General features: G+C 39.1%; 1 protein-coding gene across 1 annotated transcript in view; it reads right to left on the bottom strand.

The window, feature by feature from the left end:
- The window catches only part of LOC116052891 (kin of IRRE-like protein 3), a 368,756-nt gene that overhangs the window by 24,478 nt on the left and 322,677 nt on the right, over positions 1 to 21,601 (bottom strand). Inside the window, exons 12-15 of the mRNA XM_035990803.1 lie at positions 20,266 to 20,373; positions 18,019 to 18,087; positions 642 to 751; positions 459 to 545 (exon numbers count right to left, since the gene is read on the bottom strand). Coding sequence (XP_035846696.1) covers positions 459 to 545; positions 642 to 751; positions 18,019 to 18,087; positions 20,266 to 20,373 — 374 coding nt within the window. The remainder of the gene's footprint in view (positions 1 to 458; positions 546 to 641; positions 752 to 18,018; positions 18,088 to 20,265; positions 20,374 to 21,601) is intronic.

Raw genomic sequence — 21,601 nt, forward strand, 5'->3', positions numbered from 1 at the left:
TTACCAGAACTCTACTGGTTAATAAGGAAATACTACAAACCGAAGTAAAAAACAAACCTGAAGCTGGAAAAACCCTAAACGTTAACGGAAAAGACCCGCGAACCTGAGTGACTGAGAGAGAGACAGAGAGAGAGAGAGCTGTTCTGTGTGTGAGTGAGCAGAGCGGGACACACACAGCAACACAATAAATCTGTATGTGTGTAGGGGAGGGTCGCTGTGACGACTAGCCTATCACAGAACGCAGACACAGTCAGCTACCCAATGAAGATTTTTATTCAATCCAAGCACAGATATTGACTTGTATTACTCGTACTCGGCAAAAGTGCTTTATCCGTACCAGATACTCGTTTCAGCCGAGTATCTGGCTCAACTCTAGTAATTGGTTCTCTGAAACTGAGCCATCAGATCTCCTGCAGTTGACATTTTGCCTAAATATTCTCAGTGCAGTGTTCACCCACCTTGATGTGCTGGAACTCCTTCTCTTCCTCCTGGAGCACCTCTAGTTGCTTCAGCACAGGCTCCTGCTGGAACTCACCACGGCCAATCTGCATCATGGTTAACCAGGGAAGGAGAATGCATATCAGTATTTGCCAAGCTGATGACAAAAGGCTGCATCAGAGCATCAAACTGCGTTCGCTCACCATCATCTGTTTGATGCTTGTATGTTCCTCGATCTTCTGTGCTGCATTGTGATCCTTGTGGACAATCTCCACCCGAATGTCATTTTTTGCCGAAACCACTCCCTTGAGATCTGGAGAAGAAGGAGAGACGCAGGAGTGTGGTTGACTGGCGGAGGCTGATAGATGCATTGGGCTTGTATTACAGCGTTACCCCGCTAACTAAAGCACTCATGGCAGCTTCAAAAGCAGCTTACCTCAGATCTCACTGCGACAGTGGTAATGAAGACTGTGGTGTATACACAACGCTCTGACCAGCCTACTGCAGTGGGACCTTAACTCAACTTACTGAGCACTTTGATAAACCCCATCTTAGTATACTAACATAAGGTATGTTAGTATAACACTTACATTTCTCTGAACATCATGGTACGATACTGATCAATATCTGCAATCTAATCATGCATCTATATAAAATATATAGATGTAAAAATGTGTGTTCGGTCATAACATTTTTTAAATGTCTGTCCAGTCGACTTCCGGTCGGAACACCGTTAGGATGGCCGCATAGTGAGAAAGCTCCCGGTTGAACCAGCGAAATTAGAGAAATCCCCCCCATGCAAGCCAATTAAATAATTTAACAGAATATGTAGACAAGGGGGCAAGAGCTACAACACCACTTGGAACGAAAAATCGTCCGAAGACAGAGGGTGAGATAGACGGGTTCGCAACAACATTAGCAGCTAACAAGTTTAAGCTAGCAAACAACGTGGAGAAATGGCCGACTTGGAGCTGATCCTGCGAGAACTACGAGATTTTCGCCGAGAAAATAAAGAACAACTAGAGACAATAAAAGAAGAAATGGGGAAGGTTAATGCCCGACTGGACGAGGCAGAAGGGCGAATAGAGAAAGCAGAAGAGAGGATCCAAAACGCAGAGGAAGTCATCACGGCTATGTTACAGCTACACACTAAGATGGAGGACATAAGAATTTACGGGGAGGAGGAAGCCGAAAAGGAGTCAACAATGATGGTTTCGCTTGTGGAAAGTCTACTACGTGGGGGTCTCGAGTTGACTGATGACGTACCCGACCTACAGATTGAAAGAGCTCATCGGTCGGTGGGACCGAAGCCACCGGAGGGAACGCCGCCACGCTCCATCATAATTAAGTTTTTAAGTTTCAAAACGAAAGAGTCAATACTCCGCAAGGCATGGCAAAAGAAGGGGTTTACCTGGCAAGAAAACCACATATCTGGATCACGACTATCTGCCCCTGATACTCAAGAAACGGAGAGAATATTCAGAGATCCGCAGAGTGCTGAAGGAAAAAAAAGTTAATTTCCAGACACTCTTCCCGGCCAGGCTTCGCGTGAGACACGATGACGGAGCCAAAACCTACGATACTATAGAGGAGGCATCAGAGGACCTGCAGAGAAGAGGCTACACTGTAACAACCACCAGGCCTCCGGAGACACTTATGTAGCAGGTGCAGCGGTTATCCTGGACAAGAGTGGACAGACGAGCGAGGAAGGGCACAGCCAGAGTCGGACAGGAATCAGGCTACAGGGAGAAGCTCAGAACCTTCAGGAGAACATCACCGCCCCCCTCCGGGACCTAAAGGATTTAATTCAAAGCTCAAGGACGGCGGAGAGATCCCTTGACCTATACGGTAATTAAGGGTGGTATTTCATGACAGGATTGACTGGTTCGTTCGGGACTAATTTTTCACCGTTGAATCCTTTTTATTTTATTCTATATTTTTATTTTTTATTTTTCATCTTTATATAGATATATTCTCTATTCTATTTTATTATTTCACTATGCGACTGTTGCAGGTAAGGGCCTCTCCCTCCGGAATGAGGAGGGGGACTTTTCCCTTCGAGCCACCTCGGGAGGCTCAAAAGGGTCAGTTCTATAGACCCCTACATAGGGAGTCACGTGGACAAACTGTGTTCAGTTCTATGCTTATTAATATGTTAGTTGTTCATTCCCTGCCGGTTTTTGCAGGGAGGGGAAAGCGCACCAGGTTTCTGAGCGGGATGAAAGGGGGTTTCACATAGATGCAAAGCAGGTCTTTAAAATTAGCGTCATTTAATATAAACGGAGTACTCAATCCAGTGAAGAGAGGGAAAATCTTATCAAAATTAAAGAAGGATAGAATTCAGGTAGCATTTTTGCAAGAATCACATCTGAGTGACCTGAGTAATCAGGATTTAAACATGTTTACTTTTCTTCCCATGTTTCGGGAAGGAGGAGAGGAGTGGCGATTCTGATATCCGGTGCGGTGAATTACGAACACATATCAGAGCATAAGGATAACGAAGGCAGATTGGTTATGGTTACGGGCAAAATAGACGGAATTGTGATGAGTCTCCTTAATGTGTATGCACCTCCAGGCAGTGATTGGTCCTTTTATAAACATATAATTGATCTAATGACAACAAAAAGTCAAGGGATCTTAATATGTGGCGGAGACTTTAATATCCGATTAAATCCGAAAATTGACTCATCAAATGGGAAATCTGGCGCCAAAAACATTAGCAAAAGATTAAATACTTGGATGTGTGAAGTGGGGATGGTAGACGTGTGGTGAGAGATAAACCCGACAAGTCGGGATTATTCGCACTACTCATCCGTTCATAATGCACTGTAAACCCGAATGTTCAAAATAATTAATTGTAATAAGTACTGTAAACTTAAAATGTTCTTAAAAGTTGTACTTACTTAAAAATGTTGAGTGCCCGTAGCAATTTTCTTCTTTTTGAGTTTATTGAACTTGTAATTTTTGAATAATATGAACAATTAGCATTTTTATGTAACTGCTACTTAAAATCTTTTTTTTTAACTTAAAACTATATGGATTAAACATGAATTCATGTCTTATTTTGAAAGAACAAATAAATCAAATCAAGAACGAACTGAGAATAAATCAGATTGATTTCATTAGATTGATTTGTGTATATATATATATATATATACAAATCAATCTAATGAAATCAATCTGATTATATATATTTATATAATAACACACACACACACACACACACACACACACACATACACATATGTTTATAAATAATTAATTGTTAATAGTTTGCTTGTTACAAGGTTGGCTAGTTAATAAATTACATTTAAAAAAAAAATAAATCGCTTCCACCGGAAGCGCTCACATATTTTATTTTGTAGTATTTGCGTGCACTTCCTCTTCATGCATCAGACCGGAGCCGAGGAGAAGAGCGGGAGACTAAATGACCGGAGGGTAACACTCAGCTCTGCACAATTGAGTTGTGAATGTAAGTAGTCAACATAAAACTTGCTTGAATGTTTGTTTCTGGAGGTTCAACGTGTTTTTAAGACGGACAAAGTGAGTCACGTTAGCAATGTACAACGGTTAACCGTTAGGTTAGCAAGCTAACATGCAAAGTTATCCTGCCAGTTAGCTAGCTGTATAGGCTACATGGCTAGGCTGATGTAGTTGTAAAAAAACTGGTTGAGCCCAACGTGCAGCGGTGGATAGTAAGGTATCATGTACTGCTCAATAGAAACTCGAAATCTGTGCTGGAGCTGTGTCAGTGTTGTGAGTGAAAGCAGAAGCTAACTCCACGTGTTGTGCCTTAGGCTAACTGAAAGCTATTCTCTGCAAGTTGAATTAGCTGGTTAAATTAAAAAAAAAATTGTCTTTTTTGTTATTGCTATGATAAGAATTTATGGATGCTACCAGCCCAACGTTACCTTCCTTTGACTTATTTGTGTAATAAAATGTTTTGAATAGTCTAACAGGCATCTTACACATCTACTTTGTTTTAATCAATGTTGGTGTATATTGTTGTACACTTTTAGTATGAGGAATATGACAGTTTTTGATAGTTGTGATGGTTTAAACTTCATGACAGGTGTCCTGTAAAATAATATTGTTTTTGTGTTTTCAGGTTGCTGCAACAAATATGACTTGGCACTGTAAGTTGTGTTCAACTTCTTTTACCACTAGAACATATTTATTTAAACACTGCAGGCTGCAGCACAGCCACTTTTCAAAAATTAGCCCACTCCCATGCCTCCATGATGATTGCATGTGCACATTTCAGACACTTAGTGCACTGAGTACTCATCTGTCAAGATATCATACTCAAGAACATAACAGCAATGCAAAGGAGATTCAGGAACTTGTGACTTTCAAGTGTCCTTTATGCACATTTCAGCAACCTTTTTCTGAGTCTGTACTCCTCAGTCACATAAGAACACACTTAAAAAAGCATGAGACAGTGGTGTGCCCATACAAAGGTTGTAACTATAGCACAAATGTATATGCTTCTTTTAATTCCCATAAAAGTAGAGTGCATCAAGTGAGTCTTGCGTCAGACTTTGGTAGTGACATTGTCTATGAGCATACTCTCCAAGCCACCAACTCTAACGTCACTATTGATGTGGATGAAGAGTGTCCAGTTCAGAGCACAGAAATGCAGGATGATGAGCTGTGTGATACTTCAAAACTAAAAAATCAGCTCAAACTTAATGCAGTATCTTTATTTCTAAAGATGCAGGCTATCCTTCATGTGTCAAACACAGCTACACAAGAAATAATTGATCACTTCAATCAGATCTTCTCTTTATCTCAGCCATTGATCAAGGATGCAATTAATGATATATTGCAGAGACATGGTCACAATATCACAGATTCCACACTCAATGAAGTTGTCAGTGCTGTCATGGACTCTAATGTTGTATTTAGTGCAACCTCCAAAGGTGCAGAGTTGTCCTCTTATAAGCGAAGGAAGACATTTATAGAGCACAACTATCCATTGGTAATGCCAGTAGAGTACCATTTAGAAGCACCTGGTCATACCACCATGTATGTTCCAATCCTTCAAATGATTCAGGAGCTGTTTAAAAACACAGATATCCTGAGCAAGATCAGAGAACCGAACACTGAGCCTGGTTATTATGTGTCATATCGTGATGGCTCTCATTTCCAGGAAAATGAGTTACTCTCAACAGAAGATCTACACCTAGCAATACAGCTATATATTGACGATCTTGAAATCGCTAACCCTCTCGGCACATCACGTAAAGTTCACAAACTTTGTGCTGTATACTGGGTCCTAGCAAATGTGCCGCCCAAGTATAGATCAGCAATGCACACTATACAATTGGCCATGCTGGTTAAAGTGACAGACCTCCAGAAATATGGATATGCAGCTGTACTTGCTCCACTGGTTCGTGATGTTCACACACTTGAACAGCATGGTGTTTTCCTTGAATCTGTTGGTCAGAATGTGAAAGGCACCATCTTCTGTGTTTCTGCTGACAATCTGGCTGCACATGGGTTAGGTGGCTTTTTGGAATCATTCAGAGCAGATTATGTTTGCAGATTCTGTATGGCCACAAGTGAACAGTTTCAAACAACTGAGGTAAAAAAGGAGGAATTTGTCCAGAGAACCAAAGCGAGTCATGACATTCATGTACAAAATGTCCTCCAAGATGAGAGTTCAAGCAGCCAATTTGGGGTTAAAGGTGATTGTGTCTTCCGTGAGTCACTTGAGCACTTTCACCCTATCACAGGTTTTCCTCCAGATCTACTACACGATCTTTTGGAAGGAATCGTTCCAGTTGAACTTGCACTTTGCATTAGAGAAATGATTCGGCTTAAGCACTTCACTTTAGAGTATTTGAACCAAAGGATCACATCATTCCCATATCAGCACACTGATAAAGTAAATAAACCTCATCCAGTTCCCAAAACATTCATGACCCGGAAAACAATTGGAGGCAACGGGCTTGAAAATGCCATGCTGCTCAGACTACTTCCGTTACTTGTAGGCAGTAAAGTACCAGAGGGTAATGTTGCATGGGAGGTTTTGATGGACTTGAAAGAGTTGGTGGAATTAGCATTGTGCCCATCATTTTCTGATGAAACATTAGACTATTTTGTTTGCAAAATCAGTGACCACAGACAGATCCTACAAGAGGCTTTCCCTGAGTTTAGGCTTCGTCCTAAACATCACTATGTGGAGCATTACCCCACCTTAGTTAAGTGCTTTGGGCCCCTGGTGCATGTTTGGACCATGCGATTTGAAGCTAAACATCGCTTCTTCAAGAGAGTGGTGCATGACGCTCAAAACTTCAAAAATGTCTTGAAGACACTGGCAATCAGACACCAAGACATGATGGCATATCACCTTGGTTCACCATCGTTTTTCAAACCAAAAACGCAAACATCCAGGGTTGACTCTGTTTTGGTTTCAGCTCTTCCGGAAGTAGCTCAGGCTCACATTAGAGGACAAACAACTAGTGACACTGTCTATCGTACATCAAAGGTGACCATTGATGGCACAGACTATACCAGTGGCATGTTTGTGTCAGTTGGAATTAGTGGGGGACTGTCAAAATTTTGTAGACTAACACAGATCTACCTTGTGAATCACAACGTTTCTTTTCTCTGTTGTGATTATGACTCCTGGTATGTAGAGCATCTTCGATCCTACGAGCTGTCAGCCACACAGGGAAGCCTGTCTATCCACCTGCAATCTGACTTCAATGATACAATCCCACTCTCTGCATACAAGATTGATGGCTTGCTGCTGTTGACTCCCAAGAGGTTCATACAAGTGAGACAAAATTAAGACCACTCTATGGTAAGTAATTCTTCATAACTCATTAATTGTTCATTTATTGGAAAATGTGCTCAGTATAATCAATCATTATGTACATCAACATTAGGGCTGACCCAAAAAAATCAAAGCTTCGAGGCTTCGTTTCTTTGCCATGGTAACCGATCACAAAGTCCGTGATTGTTTTTTTTTTACACCGGTTCTCATCCGCAATTGTTACATTACAATGAGTAGGCTACTTGGCATCCTGGAAACCTGCCTGATACGTTTTGGAGACATGCAGTGTTTGTTTTGCCATACATTCATTATGTCCGCCAGGGCCCCACCCCCCCGGCCGTTGAAGCTTCGATTAAGATCGATTTTATGTCCACGAATAATCGATTATCTAAATATGGTAATCGGGACAGCCCTAATCAACATACATGACCTGCATTTTGGAATTGCACTCTTTGGTAACACATTCTAAAGAACATGTCTATAATGCATTAAAAGCACAAATATAACTGGCTAATGTTATGGTAGTTATAATGTACTGTGGAACCCAGGTCTCAGATTTTTCTTTCAAACACTGTCCCTTTGGCATGGAGGTATAAAGCATTATGAATGCTGAACACGTTGGAGGTTGTCATTAATGATTATAAACATTTAGAAAGCCTTATAAATGCACTATAATGTCTGTGTGCTGATGTGTTTTTAACCTCCAAATCTCTTCATTTATTAAAGTGATGGCAGCTGAAGCCCCACAAAACATGATCCTTCGTGTCATCGAGGCAGACCGTGTTAGAAAATTAAAACTCAGCTCCCGTCCAGCCTCTGTTGATGCACTGATTGAGATTTTAAAAGAACAACTGGAATTGGACTGTGACTTCAGTTTGCAATACGAAGATCCAGACTTTGATGGAAAACTCACTTGCCTTGTTGACATCGAGGAGTTACCACAAAAAGCCTGTGTTCATATTTCAGTTAGACAGGATTCCAGTTCTCTTGCATCAAGTGATACCCTTTCAGATGTGTCATCCCCAGAACGTCTGAGCAGATGGCCTCCAGGTCCTTTTCAAATTCCCACATTTGCATTTCACGTTGAGCTGACACTTAGAGATGGGAATGCTGAATTTGAAAAGAATGAAAGACCTCTTCAGTTGTCAAGAGACCAAAAGCACAATATTTTAGACAAACTGGCATCTACCATATATGGTTTTAAGGCTTACCCCAGTGATAAAGAGATAGCAATGGTGGCTGAAGCTCTTGTGAGGAAACACCCCTGTTTAAAAGAAGCAGGATCTGACAATGGATGGAATGGCTGGAAGAACAGCATCAAGTTTAAAATGGGCAATTACAGGACCAAGATGAGAAGGGCTGGATGTCAGGAAGTCGCTGTAAATGCTGGGAAAAGAAGCCGAAAAAACCCTGAAAATGAACCTTCACACTCCAACATCAAAAGGCCTAAGCGTGCAGAGGTCAACTTTCTGCCTAACTTTCCTCAAGGGGAGGATCCCTCAAGTCTTGACCTTTTGAGGCAGGCTATTGTTGAGGAAGTAAAGAAGACTGAGAGAAACCTACCCCTTATTAGTAAGATGATGCAGAACACGTTTGCCTTGCGACGACAGACTATTGTAATGTCCTGCCCACCGGTGAAAGAGCTAATGGACCTCTGGCCTGCTCTTCATATGCAGTCTGAGGTAATATGGGTCAACTCTTTCATCTGTTTTTATCTTTGCTAAATAAATTTAATAAATTCATTTTGTAGGTTATTTTTCTGTTTTTATCTTTGCTACTGTATGTCACATTGTGTGTAATGTTGCCTAATTTCATTCATCATAAAATAAATAATTGCTGTTACTGTCCTTTCCCCAATGCAGGTATATGCAGAGTTCCAACGGATAACTAACCAGAACCTACCTAACACTTTCTATGCCGAGCTTGATCGCCACACTCCTCGTTTGATGGCCTTATTTAGACAGAAAGCTTCCAAAACTGGAAAGACTGCAGATGCTTTGGCAGACATTTTCAAAGTCCATGATACACAGGTGATTATACATTTCACAAGTAGAGTCTTAGTGTAATGTTGGGAGTTTAATGCTTCAAATAAGCTTTTGAGTTCCACAATTGCACCAGTCAGCAGGTTATTAGTGGATTTATGTGCAGATATTGGTAATTAATTCATTAATTAATAATTAGTTGGGACTGTTTGTCATTGGGTTTGATTAGTTAACTTGTCACAACACTATTTTAATCTTCTTAGGAATTACATGATGTCCACACAAGGCGTACCACTGTTCTCCATGCCCTTCCTGTTTATCTACTAGAGGAAGTCTCTGGATTTTTCAGAACATGTGTGGTAAGTCCCAGTAAAAATTGAAACTGTTAATTAACCAATTCATATTTTCATTTCATTTCCAACACACTAGAATTTCTGTATATGTACCAGCGTTTCAACTACAAACCTCTGGCAAGATGTTCATAAGTGTGAAGTGTCATTTTGAGCCCATTACGGCATCAAAAAAAATCAACTGCAAAGAAAATCAAGTAGCTGTCATTAGCCTCACAGTGGAACACATAAAAGTCATCTCACTTTCTCAGCAATGAGAGCACAACGCAGCAGAATGAACAGGAGTCTTTCAGACTTGTGTATTTATTGTTATTTATATGACATCCAACTAGGGGTGGAACGGTACACAGAAGTCATGGTTCGGTTCAGACATCACGGTTCGGTACAATGGAGGGGAAAGCAAAACAAAAATGCAGAAGGCAATTTTTTTATTGTGCATGTCTCAGGCTGTCCACTGAGCTAGCTGTAACAGCTTGAAGTGTATAAAGTAAGTATGTAAACACTAAACAATAAGTACCCCACATCTCCATTTGTAGTCGAGGTGAGAAGGGATCCAGCTACGTCCGTGTTTGGTTGTATATGGAAGGGACTAGTTTGCTTCGTGTGGACTCACTGGACCGACTGACTCGACATGTAGGCAGAGCTTGGGAGCTTCCGAGCTAAGGGCAGGGCTACAGATTAGGTGTCCCTAAAGAACCGTGTGTCTAACAGTAGTTCCGCATTTCATTAATTAATTTGCACGCAAGTTTCATTTATTTTTATACCGCATATTCTCCGTGTAAATTCATGTACCGAACCTAGACGCCCATACCGTTTTGGTTCAATACGAATACATGTACCGTTCCACCCCTACATCCAACTGTAATCAAAATTGCCACAGCCATAGTTTCAGTAAATGTGATTAGTATATGATCTCCCTTTCATTTTTTTTTAAGGATGATATGGATGAGCCAGACCTGGGGGATGCATCAGTGATCCTCCTTACAACCGTCAGTGATGAAGCCACAAGCCCAGTTCACTACCACCCAGTGAGAGTCTCTGTCGTCCTAGAGGGTGATGTGGTTGTCAATCTCCCCAGGCTTGCTGATGCCTTCCTGGTAATGTTTGGCCTGATATATGCACTACATCTCAGCTATCCCAAGGGACTGACAAACACTTTTGAGTTCACACAGAAAATCTTACTTGGTCTTGATGACTCTAAACTGTCACCCAAGCTGCAGACTCTTAAAAATGACCTGATGTTGTATGTGTAACTGAAGATACAAAAAGGAGTGGTGGATTCTGATGGCTCACTCTGTTAGAGCATAGTCCACAATGAGAATATGTCATGTCAGGTCCATGTTGACTACTGTTCAACTGTTGTTAAAGTTGCTGCTCTACTCAACTGGTTTTCAGCCAAATGGCACAAAGTACACACTGTCTTTGTACATGTTAATGTAAATTTTATTGTTGTTAAACTGAAATGCAGGGTTGAATTAAGTGTTTATATATGGAGGATATTTTTTATTCATAATTGAAATTGAAAGTCGAAAGAGAAAACGAAGATAAAAAATAAATAAAAATATTATTATTTTACTACACTACTAGGAAAAAACATGCCATAATGAAATTGAAAATGCAAAGCTTAAATGTAAATGCTTCAACTGAAATCTTTTATTGATTGAGAGATCAAATAGGAAACTCTAAATGGAATAGCTTAAATGTAAATAATTAAATTAAAATCTCAAATAGAAAAAAAATTGTTTGCTCTTTATAATTTTTAATTTTTAATTGTCAATTTTCTCTTTTGAATTTTACATTTGTCAATTGCCGTTTGACATTTGAAGATTCAACTTTTCGATTTAACATTTGGCTTTTCATTTTGACTTGACACTTTTCTCATCTGCTATTTCACCACTAAATTAATTTCTGAGACTGTTTTTATGCGAGAAATTAACTGTGTACAGTTTGAATATGGGCAGTTTTACGCCAGTGATGGCCAATTGCACATTTGCTCTGATATGTTGTTGGATCGGAAGCTCCAGTCTTAGGTGACAGCCAGCTGGCGGTGGCTGGGATCGCTTGCTTACCGGCGGCATCGTTTCATTGTCCCCCCCCCCCCACCAGCCGTTGGGCCACGTCTCCTCATTTAAATTGACACCTGTCACTTCTAAATGAAAAGCTTAATGTTAAATCGAAATGTAAAAGGTAAAATTCAAAAGATAAAATGAAATGAAAAATTTAAACTTATAAAGGGGAAAGGCTAAAGTAAAAAAATTTTTTTTTTCTATTTCAGATTTTAATTTAAGTATTTCCACTTAAGCTTTTACATCATACATTTAATTATGGCATGATTTTTCCTAGTAGCGTAGTAAATAATACTATTAATTTGATCTTGCTTCGTTTTCTCTTTGGACTTTCAATTTGAGTTATGAATAAATATATCCTCCATATTTATACACTATGGCATTTTGTTTTTAAAAGGTGTACTATATAGTTTTGTGAAATACATTTTTATCAGAAAAGAAAGCTCTTCATTGATACATTGTCATAAATAAACTGTCCTCAAAGTTTCAGGCTGCTTTACTTTAGTAAAGTAGCCACCTTTCTAGTTGGAAACAGTGGACTTTATTTTCTTCTGAGGATGGGATGTTTATTCAGTTATGGAAATGGATCGAATAGTTTTTATTGTCTTTTTAATATTGTTAATTTTGCTTTTCGAGTTTGAATTACTTTTCTGAAACTATATAGTGCACCCTGAAGTTGCTAGATGTGAACCAGATAGCCAAAGGAAGGCTACACACTGCCTTTGTACATGTTGTTGTACAGTTTTGAAATTTTAGCAGTTTTAGTTGTGAAGAATTTACAAGCAATTTGTTTATACATTGCTGCACTGCAAGTTTACAATCAGATGGCCAAAAGTGTGCCTTTTGTAATTGTTTCTTTAATTCTCTTTTTAATTCTTAATTATTTTTATTACTATTATTGTTTTCATTATTATTATAAAATATTGTTTGTTTCGTTTTGTGCTAAAAGGCACAGGTGTGGGCAAATCTTTCTAAACTCAAATTTTTGGTCACCACCCAAGACTTACTGATGCCCCCCTGGTAATGTTGTATTAACAGTTTATAAGCTATTTGTGACATAAAGATATTTTCTTAATGTAATTTTAGCTTTTCTGAGTTTAAATTTTCTGCTATTACATAGTTCATCTTATAAAAAAATGGCCAGAGGTAGACTTGTTAATTATTTTTTATTTATGTATTTATTTATTTGTTTTTTAATTTCATATATTTTTTGCTAAAAGACTGGGCAAGAAAAGTTTCTACTTAACATCTGAATAGAAAAAAATATTTACTTATAATTTGATGTTTTTTTTGTTTGACTTTTAAGTCAAGAGTACTTATTATTTGTAAGGCAATCAGTTGCCACAAATATTTTAAGTTTGGAGATAAATGATTTTGAGTTGTCAAGTCTATGTTTTTGAGTTATGGCTAATCAGAAGATTGATTGAAAAAACTAATAAATGTTAAGTTCATGAAACATAAAAATCCTGAGTTTTCATGCTTGAAATGATTAAGTTCTCTTGAGTTATTGCAATGAGAAAGATGAATAAATAATTTGAGTAGCAGAAACTGAAAATGTTTCAGTTGGCTTAATCAGTAAATTTAATTTACTTATAATTTAAAATTACATTTAACATAAACTCCAAATATATAAGTGATGATGTACTCAAATGTTTGAGTTGATGAACTCAAAAAAATTGTGGCAACTGATTGCCTTACTTTTTTTAAGTTCTGCTTACTTATTCGGGTTTACAGTGTGTATATTCACGCATAGACTACTTTTTTATGCTCAAAGAAGATCTTTGTAGGGTGGATAACTGTGAAATAAAAGTTAACACTATCTCAGATCACGATCCCATTTATATGTCAATCCACCTGAATAATAAGAAAAAATCCACCCTCTGGAGACTGAACTCAAACATTCTGAACAACCCAACTACTAAAGGTAAATTGAAAAGCGAAATTCAGCTGTACTTAGAAAATAATGATAATGAAGAAGTGACCCCACCTATTCTCTGGGATGCATTAAAAGCGGTGATTAGGGGCAGAATAATAGCCATATCCTCATATGAGAAAAAAATTAAGGGAATAAAACTCAAAATTGGAGGACAATTTGAAGAGGCTACAGACAGAACATGCAAAGTCTCTCAAAGACGACAGCAAACAAAAGATTAAAGAACTAAAAAAAGAAATAAATGAAATAAACACTCAGGAAATTCAAAAAAAGCTCCTTTTCACAAAGCAACAATATTATGAGGTAGGTGGGAAATCACTGAAACTTCTATCATATAGGTTAAGAAAACAACAAGCGGATAGAACCATACACAAAATAAGAAACTCTGCAACAAACAAAATAGAAACTAGTCTAGAAAATATTCAGCAGTGCTTCCTAAAATATTATGAAGCATTATATTCCCAGCCACAGGGAAGCAACAACAATCAGATCGATGCCTTTTTGGCCCAGATTAACCTCCCACAGATCACTGATGAACAAAATGGGAAATTAATATCTAAAATAACAAAAGAAGAAATACAATCAGCAATCGAGAGAATGAAAGGGGGGAAGTGTCCAGGGACCGATGGATTTCCTACAGAGTGGTATAAAACAATGCAAGATCAGCTAATTCCAACATTATTGAAAACGTTTAATTGGGTTTTAGAAAATAAAAATATCCCCCCCTCATGGAGGGAGGCAATGATCTCGGTCATACCTAAAGAGGGGAAAGATAAATTGGAATGTGGGAATTATCGACCTGTAAGTCTTTTAAATAACGATTATAAATTATTGACCTCCATATTATCCAAAAGAATAGAACTGATATTACATGTATTAATACATAAGGACCAGACTGGCTTCGTCAGACAAAGACAGACCCAAGATAACATTAGGAAAACGCTGCACGTTATGAAACAAATCACGCAACAAAAACTGGAGACACTGATATTAAGTTTAGATGCAGAGAAAGCATTCGACTCAGTGAGGTGGTCATTTTTATATAAAGTACTCGCAAAATTTGGCTTCCATACGACTATAATAGACACATTTACAACTCTATACAATAAACCAACAGCTAGAATTAAAATCAACGGAGATCTAACCGATTCATTTACTCTAGAAAGAGGAACCAGACAAGGGTGGTGTGCGTCGCCGCTCCTCTTTGCCCTATTTATAGAACCCATGAGTCAATTGATTAGGCAGAGGTCGGATATAAAGGGGGTAACAATGAAATCCGGGGAGCAAAAATTGGCCCTATTTGCTGACGATTTATTGATAAGTATAACACAACCTACTCAGACACTCCCCAAACTGATGAAATTACTAGAGGAATTCGGTTTCAATTCGGGTTATAAAATTAATATCAACAAAACTCAAATATTAAAATTCAATTATGACCCACCAGACTCGATTAAGACCAGGTATAATTGGAAATGGGATGCTGAATCTATTAAATATTTGGGTGTTTTATTACCTAAGGACTTCTCAAGATTGTACGACATCAATTACGGCCCATTAAATTCAAGGGTAAAATCTGATATACAGAGATGGAATGTTATTCCTTTTTTGAACTTAAGCTCCCGGATAGAATCAATCAGGATGAATATCCTTCCACAAATGTTATACCTTTTTCAATGTCTGCCAGTCAAAATACCATCTAAGCAATTCATAGAGTGGGACAGATTAATAGCAAGGTATTTGTGGCAAGGGAAAAGGGCCAGAATTAAATTTAAGACACTGCAATTAAGAAAAGAGAAGGGCGGAATGTGCCTCCCTTGCTTACAAGATTACTACCATGCAGCCCAATTGAGATCTTTAGTCTGCCTGTGCTCGCCAACATATACTGCAACATGGAAAGAAATAGAAAGTACGATGTTAAACGGAATTCCAATAACAGCTCTACTGAGTGATAACAAATTACTAGAGGAGCAGGCTATCCCAGATGATTCTATAACAGGCAGCTTCCTGAAGTCCTGGCAGGCAATAGTTAAAATTTGCAAATTAGAAAAAGCTTCTAAAATTATGAGATGTTGTGCCTACGATTCAGATTTTACACCAAACAGAATCGATGGTAGATTTAAGATATGGATCTCAAAAGGTTTAACTACTTATCATTCATTTGTCCACAAAGGGGCATTCCAAAGTTTTGAAACCCTACGGAAAGATTACGGACTGGTGAAAGATGACTTTTTTAGATACCTGCAAGTGAGACATCACTTTAACGAAAATCTTAAAGGGATGTTGGGAACAAGTGAATCAGGGTTCCTGGAAGTATTTATATCATTGACTAAACCCAGACCAAGCACAAAAATTATCTCCAAATTATATAATGCTATACAATTATCTAAACAAGAAAATACAGAATACATAAGGGAGAAATGGGTAAGTGAAATAAAAATGATAATCACACGGGAGAGCTGGGGAAAAATATGCCAGTTACAATGGTTATCAACCGGGTCAAACACATGGCGGGAGTTTTGCTGGAAAAACATTGCAAGATTTTTTGTCACACCCGTTTTTTGTCACACCCGTTCAGAAACGATACCAAGGCGGAGATGCCTGCTGGAGACTTTGTGGATCTAATAGGGCTAATCACTACCATATTTTTTGGGACTGCCATACGATAAGACCTTACTGGGTAGAGATTCACAAACATATAAACAATGTATTTAATGTAAACATTCCGTTTAAATGTGAAACTGTGTATTTGGGCAATGTAGGGTTTGAAACATGGAACATTGACGATAAAAAACTGCTGGCTATACTGTTGGCAGCCAGTAAGAAATCTGTTACGAGGAAATGGTTGAAAGTGAATCCACCCACCGTGGAAGAGTGGATTGAAATAGTTTATGAGATTTATGTTATGGAAAAAATATCCTTTTCCCTCAAAGTCGAAAAAGAAAACTTTTATAAGATTTGGTCTAAATGGACTGAGTATGTGAAACCAATTAGATCTGATTTCGTCTAACTGTACTTATGCTTTGTGTAGACCTACCCTCATTATATGTGATGTTGTAAGTAGTGGAAATGGTGCGCACCCCGGTTCTGTTTCAGTTACTGAAGGTTCTCACTGGAATAAGTAATGGTTTATAAACGTCAAAAGGGCAATATATACAAACTCATCCAAAACATCTGGATTCATCCCTATTTCTGTACTTGGAAAACTAAAGCTGTAATTATTGTATGTGATGGAATTTACCCTTTCTAAATAAAAAGATAATTTCAAAAAAAAAAAAATGTCTGTCCAGTCACAATGATTAGTTTAAAAGTCCATTATCTCTAAATAAAATCTCTAAAGTCTTTTTTTCAACAATATGTTAAAGTTCTCAAGTTTGAATTCTGAATAGTCTCATGCTATTGGTGCTGTTGGTAGTTACACTGGTTGAAAGAATCCGGTAAATTATATTGACCAGCTTGAGCAGGTTTGTGTCAAGTCTGTCATTATCACTGAGCAAGGAACACATGGTTAGATTAACAGCAAAAATAACAGACTGGCCACGCATTATTTATCACTCATACACAACTGGCCGTTACGTACTTACTCCATAAGTGCCATATGTTTTAACTATGCAATAGAGACCAACAAATGTTATTGCCTGAGGCTTGTCAGAGTAGTTTCTCTGGCAACACAGACAAATGACAAATATGAAATACAACAATTTAAATATCTGGAGGTTGTTCTGTGAATTACGATATGGGCTAATGACATTATATTTACGAGACAGTCCCACAGTAAAGCTGTACGCAGGACAGAAAGACAATGAGAATAAAGGTTTCATGAAACCACATTTAAATGGAAATACCAATACTGATGAAAATCAATGTAATCTTACTTCACATACCTTTGACATCATACGTGTACATTTTTTTTTTTTCATGCTTTTCCATGTTATTGCAAATGGTTATAGCTGTCACAGGTGACAAACTATTTTCATGTTCATATTGGAACAGTGACAGCACTTTATTTCTGGTGTGATGTCCAAAATGTCAGTGTGTGTGACAGCTTTCACTTCTGTCCGATTTGTACCGCCTCTGCTTCGTCAGGACAACTTGTACACAGCCTGTAGGCTGTAGCTGATCTACACAGTCTATATTAAACAATTGCTGTATAATGTCATGTTGAATTGAAATTTTTGTTAGAAGGGCTTATTCTTTAGTATGATTGGAAAAAAAGTTGTAACCCAGAGGAGGACTTTAACCGTTTAGGCTAAGATGAAATGTAGTTATGTATGGTACACTATGGTATGAAAATGCTATGTAGGATACTTACTTAGGGGGTAACCTTAGAATTTGTTTGGAATTATACAACAATAAAGTCAGCAAAAACACTCAACAATGATTGTCCAATTGGAAGCATCTGCAGGCACTGCTCATCAAACTGTGAACATGGAATAATTCACACACTGTTAATTAAAGGTCTTACTCTCTGTTTTCACATCTCTCTGGCATGAAAGGGACACGGGAAGAGAAGACATGACCAGATGGACATCCTCTGTAGATAGTAACAAAAACAACAGAGCAGTTATTAGAAAACATTTACAAGACAAAAACTGTTGACAGAGCTGCAAGCCACCAAGCTGACTAAGACCACATATGACTAAAGGACATTTAGTCATTTGTGGGGTCGCAGATTCTGCCATTCATACAGCAAAGCAGATATAAAGTAAACTCTATCTTTAGACAAATACAATCAAAATGTCCTTCAGAGTGAGCAGAGGCAAAGCTGGAGGTCAAACTGTGCATGAATATAAATCAAAGATTGCTAATCCTCATCCCAGCTGCTTCACACTCAGCTGTGAACAGATCCAGTGAGTGCTGAAGATCACGGACCGATGATGCCATCAGGACCACATCATCAGCAAAAAGCAGCGATGAGATCCCCAGACCCCAGAACTTCAACCCCTCTTCAACACGACTACGCCTTTATATCCTGTCCATGAATATCACAAACAGGATTGGTGACAAAGCGCACCTGGCGGAGGCCAAAACCTACCTGGAACGAGTCTAATTTACTGCAGAGAACCCAGATACAGCTCTCGCTTTGGACGTACAGAGATTGGATAGCCCTGAGAAGGACCCCCTCAGCCCATAGTTCCGCAGCACCTCCCACAGTATCTCCCGGGGCACCCGGCCATACTCCTCTTTCAGAACCACAAAACACATGTAGTGGGCATACTTCCAGACCCCCTCCAGAATCCTTGCGAGAGTGAAGAGCTTCCAGGACGGAATCCATATTGCTACTCTTTAACCTGCTTAACCCTACTTTCCAGCACCTTGGAGTAGACTTTACCAGGGAGGCTGACAGCAGAAACACACTGCACGCAGAAGCGCAAATAGCCTGTGACGGGAGGATTCGTGCCTGATCGCGTGCCTGGCTGTTTATACCAGACCTGCATTTCTCTGCGCCGATCACAAAGCGATCCTTCTTCTCTCCACTCTACAGAACGGCTCTCTCTCTCTCACCCCGTAAGAGTGTGTGTGTGTGTGTGTGTGTGTGTCACTCTGGCAGCCCCTCCACACCCAAAGCTCTCAGTATTTCTGGACGGATCTCATCAATCCCGGGGGCTTTGCCACTGTGGGATAGACATCAACCTCACTCCACAAAAACAGTTTCTTCCCCTCTGCAGTCAGTCTCATTAACAAGGCCCTGGACCCCCACTGACATAGACTCTTAATCCTTCATCCTGGACTATATACCTGTCCTCTGCACATTCTATATATCCTGAACTTTGCACATCCCTCAACATGTTTGCACATCCTGCACCAGTCCATACAGCCTCTTTTTTCTTCATGTTAAAACATTTTTATGTACATATTTGTTTCTGTATTTATTGTTTGTTCATTTAATTTTGATGTTTAATATGTTTATGTATGCACCAACAACCAAGGCAAATTCCTTATAAGCGTTACTTACTTGGCAATACATTCTTTTCTGATTCTGATTTTAATAACCTCAGTGACTTCCATCAGGGAAATTGGACAATGCACATTGATTAATTTCTTTAAATGTGCTAGTGTTAGCCAGCCGGTTAATTTTCAGTGGTAATCCTTTGGTCAGATATTTTGAGACCAGAGCAACAGTAGACCGAGGCTGCAGCTCTTCCGGCCTTTTGGTACCTTGCAACCATGCGGAAGCGCACCCAACACCAGCAGTTCCTCCCATAGGTGGTGGGCCAATAGGATGGAGAGGGTGGTGCCACATCCCTTTTTTCGGGCTGTGTCCGGCTGGATAATTTCTTTCTCGGTTTACTATAGGGTCTTTTAGAACAATTCTTAGTTTGGCCCCTCACCTGATACCACTTTGCCATGTGAGACCCTACCAGGAGCACCAGGCTCCAGACAACACAGACCTCATAGGGACACACAAACCTCTCCACCACGATATTTTGATGGTTCCCAGAGAGGTGTGTAACCTTTGATTCTACAAAATTGACCATTGAAATTTATAACCACAAAGTCACAACATTTATACATTTAGGCTCAGACAGAAAAGGTTAAGGTAAGGTTTAGACTGCTAGTGTTGGGTGACAAAAAGCAGCATAGAGCCAATGAAATGTCGGAAAAACTCATGAACCACACAGTTTACAGAAATTAGTTGCACAGAATGAAAAAGCAAACAAACATTGTGTGTTTTTGTTTGACCCAAAGCTTTAAATCAGTGGGATCTTACTTCTCTGGAATCTGGTGCAGCAGAAAGTGCCTAACGTCCCCAGGAGGATGGAAAGGGCGAGGAAGGCTCCCACTGCCACACCGATGATGACAGCCAGTCGCAGAGTATCTGAACAAATACAGCAGGACATTTCAAAAGGACTTTGCTGTGCTGTTGCTTCACTTACCCAAGTCTTGGCAATCTTGGGTAAACACAAATGAACACTGTAACTTACACAAATATAAATCTATTAAGATTTTTTCCCTGAAGTCTGTATGCTTTTATCCAAAACGCTAGTTGTGTCATCTCCAAAACACCTCCTACAATACTGTCCAAATGTGCAAATGAGACTCTACACATTATTTATTACATTTTTACACTGTTATATAATTATTTTGTCTTGTTTGTTCCACTTTCAGTAAATGTAGAAGCGGAGTAACACAGTCTGAAAATTGGCAGCATCTGCAACATTGCGGATGCCAGCTGCAAACACCAAAATAAAAGATTGTGGATTTATCAAGCTGGAATTACTGTGTAAAGTCTCGGAAAATATATTGCAGTTTCAGGCTGGATAACAAAGCTTCTGCAAGGCCTACGATCGCACAAAAGCCCTCTTTTGAAAGGCCCCGATTTTGAGGTTTCATGCTATCAATCGGTTAATGGTGAAATTATGTTCTTTCCACTTCCGGATAATGGCCCCAACAGTGCTCACTGGAACTTTCAGAAGTTTAGATATTTGTCTGCAACCAATGCCATCCGTATGTTTTTCTACAATAAGCTTGCGAAGGTCTTGGGACAACTCTTTCCTTTTACCCATCATGAAATGCTTCTTTTTAAAGATAATGTTTTGGGCATTTTTAAGCCTTTATTGACAGGACAGCTGAAGAAATTAAAGGGGAGAGAGAGGGGGGAACGACATGTAGCAAAGAGCCGCAGGTCGGAGTCGAACCCTGGCCTGCTGCGTCGAGGAACAAACCTCTATATATGGGCACCTGCTCTACCAACTGAGCTATCCGGGTGCCCCATGAAATGCTTCTTGAGTGACACCTTGGTAATAAGAAACCTTTTTATAGGCCATCAATTAGGACTAATCCAGCTGATATTAATTTGCACTAATAGGGGGACGGATTGCTTCCTAAATACTGACAGATTTCAGCTGGTTTATTGGTTTCCTATGACTTTTTACACCCCTTTTTCTTCATGTGTTCAATATGTATTCCCACTGTCATTCCACTTTATTACACATAACTTTTGTCATTGATGTATTTGTTTTGATATATCTGTATGTGTGGATTACTTGGGTTGTTACTGACATCGGGTGAAAATTTCATTCCAATAGCCCCATCGGAAATATATT

The sequence above is a fragment of the Sander lucioperca genome, chromosome 13 (genome assembly GCF_008315115.2).
Source record: "Sander lucioperca isolate FBNREF2018 chromosome 13, SLUC_FBN_1.2, whole genome shotgun sequence".
Classification (NCBI taxonomy): Eukaryota; Metazoa; Chordata; class Actinopteri; order Perciformes; family Percidae; genus Sander; species Sander lucioperca.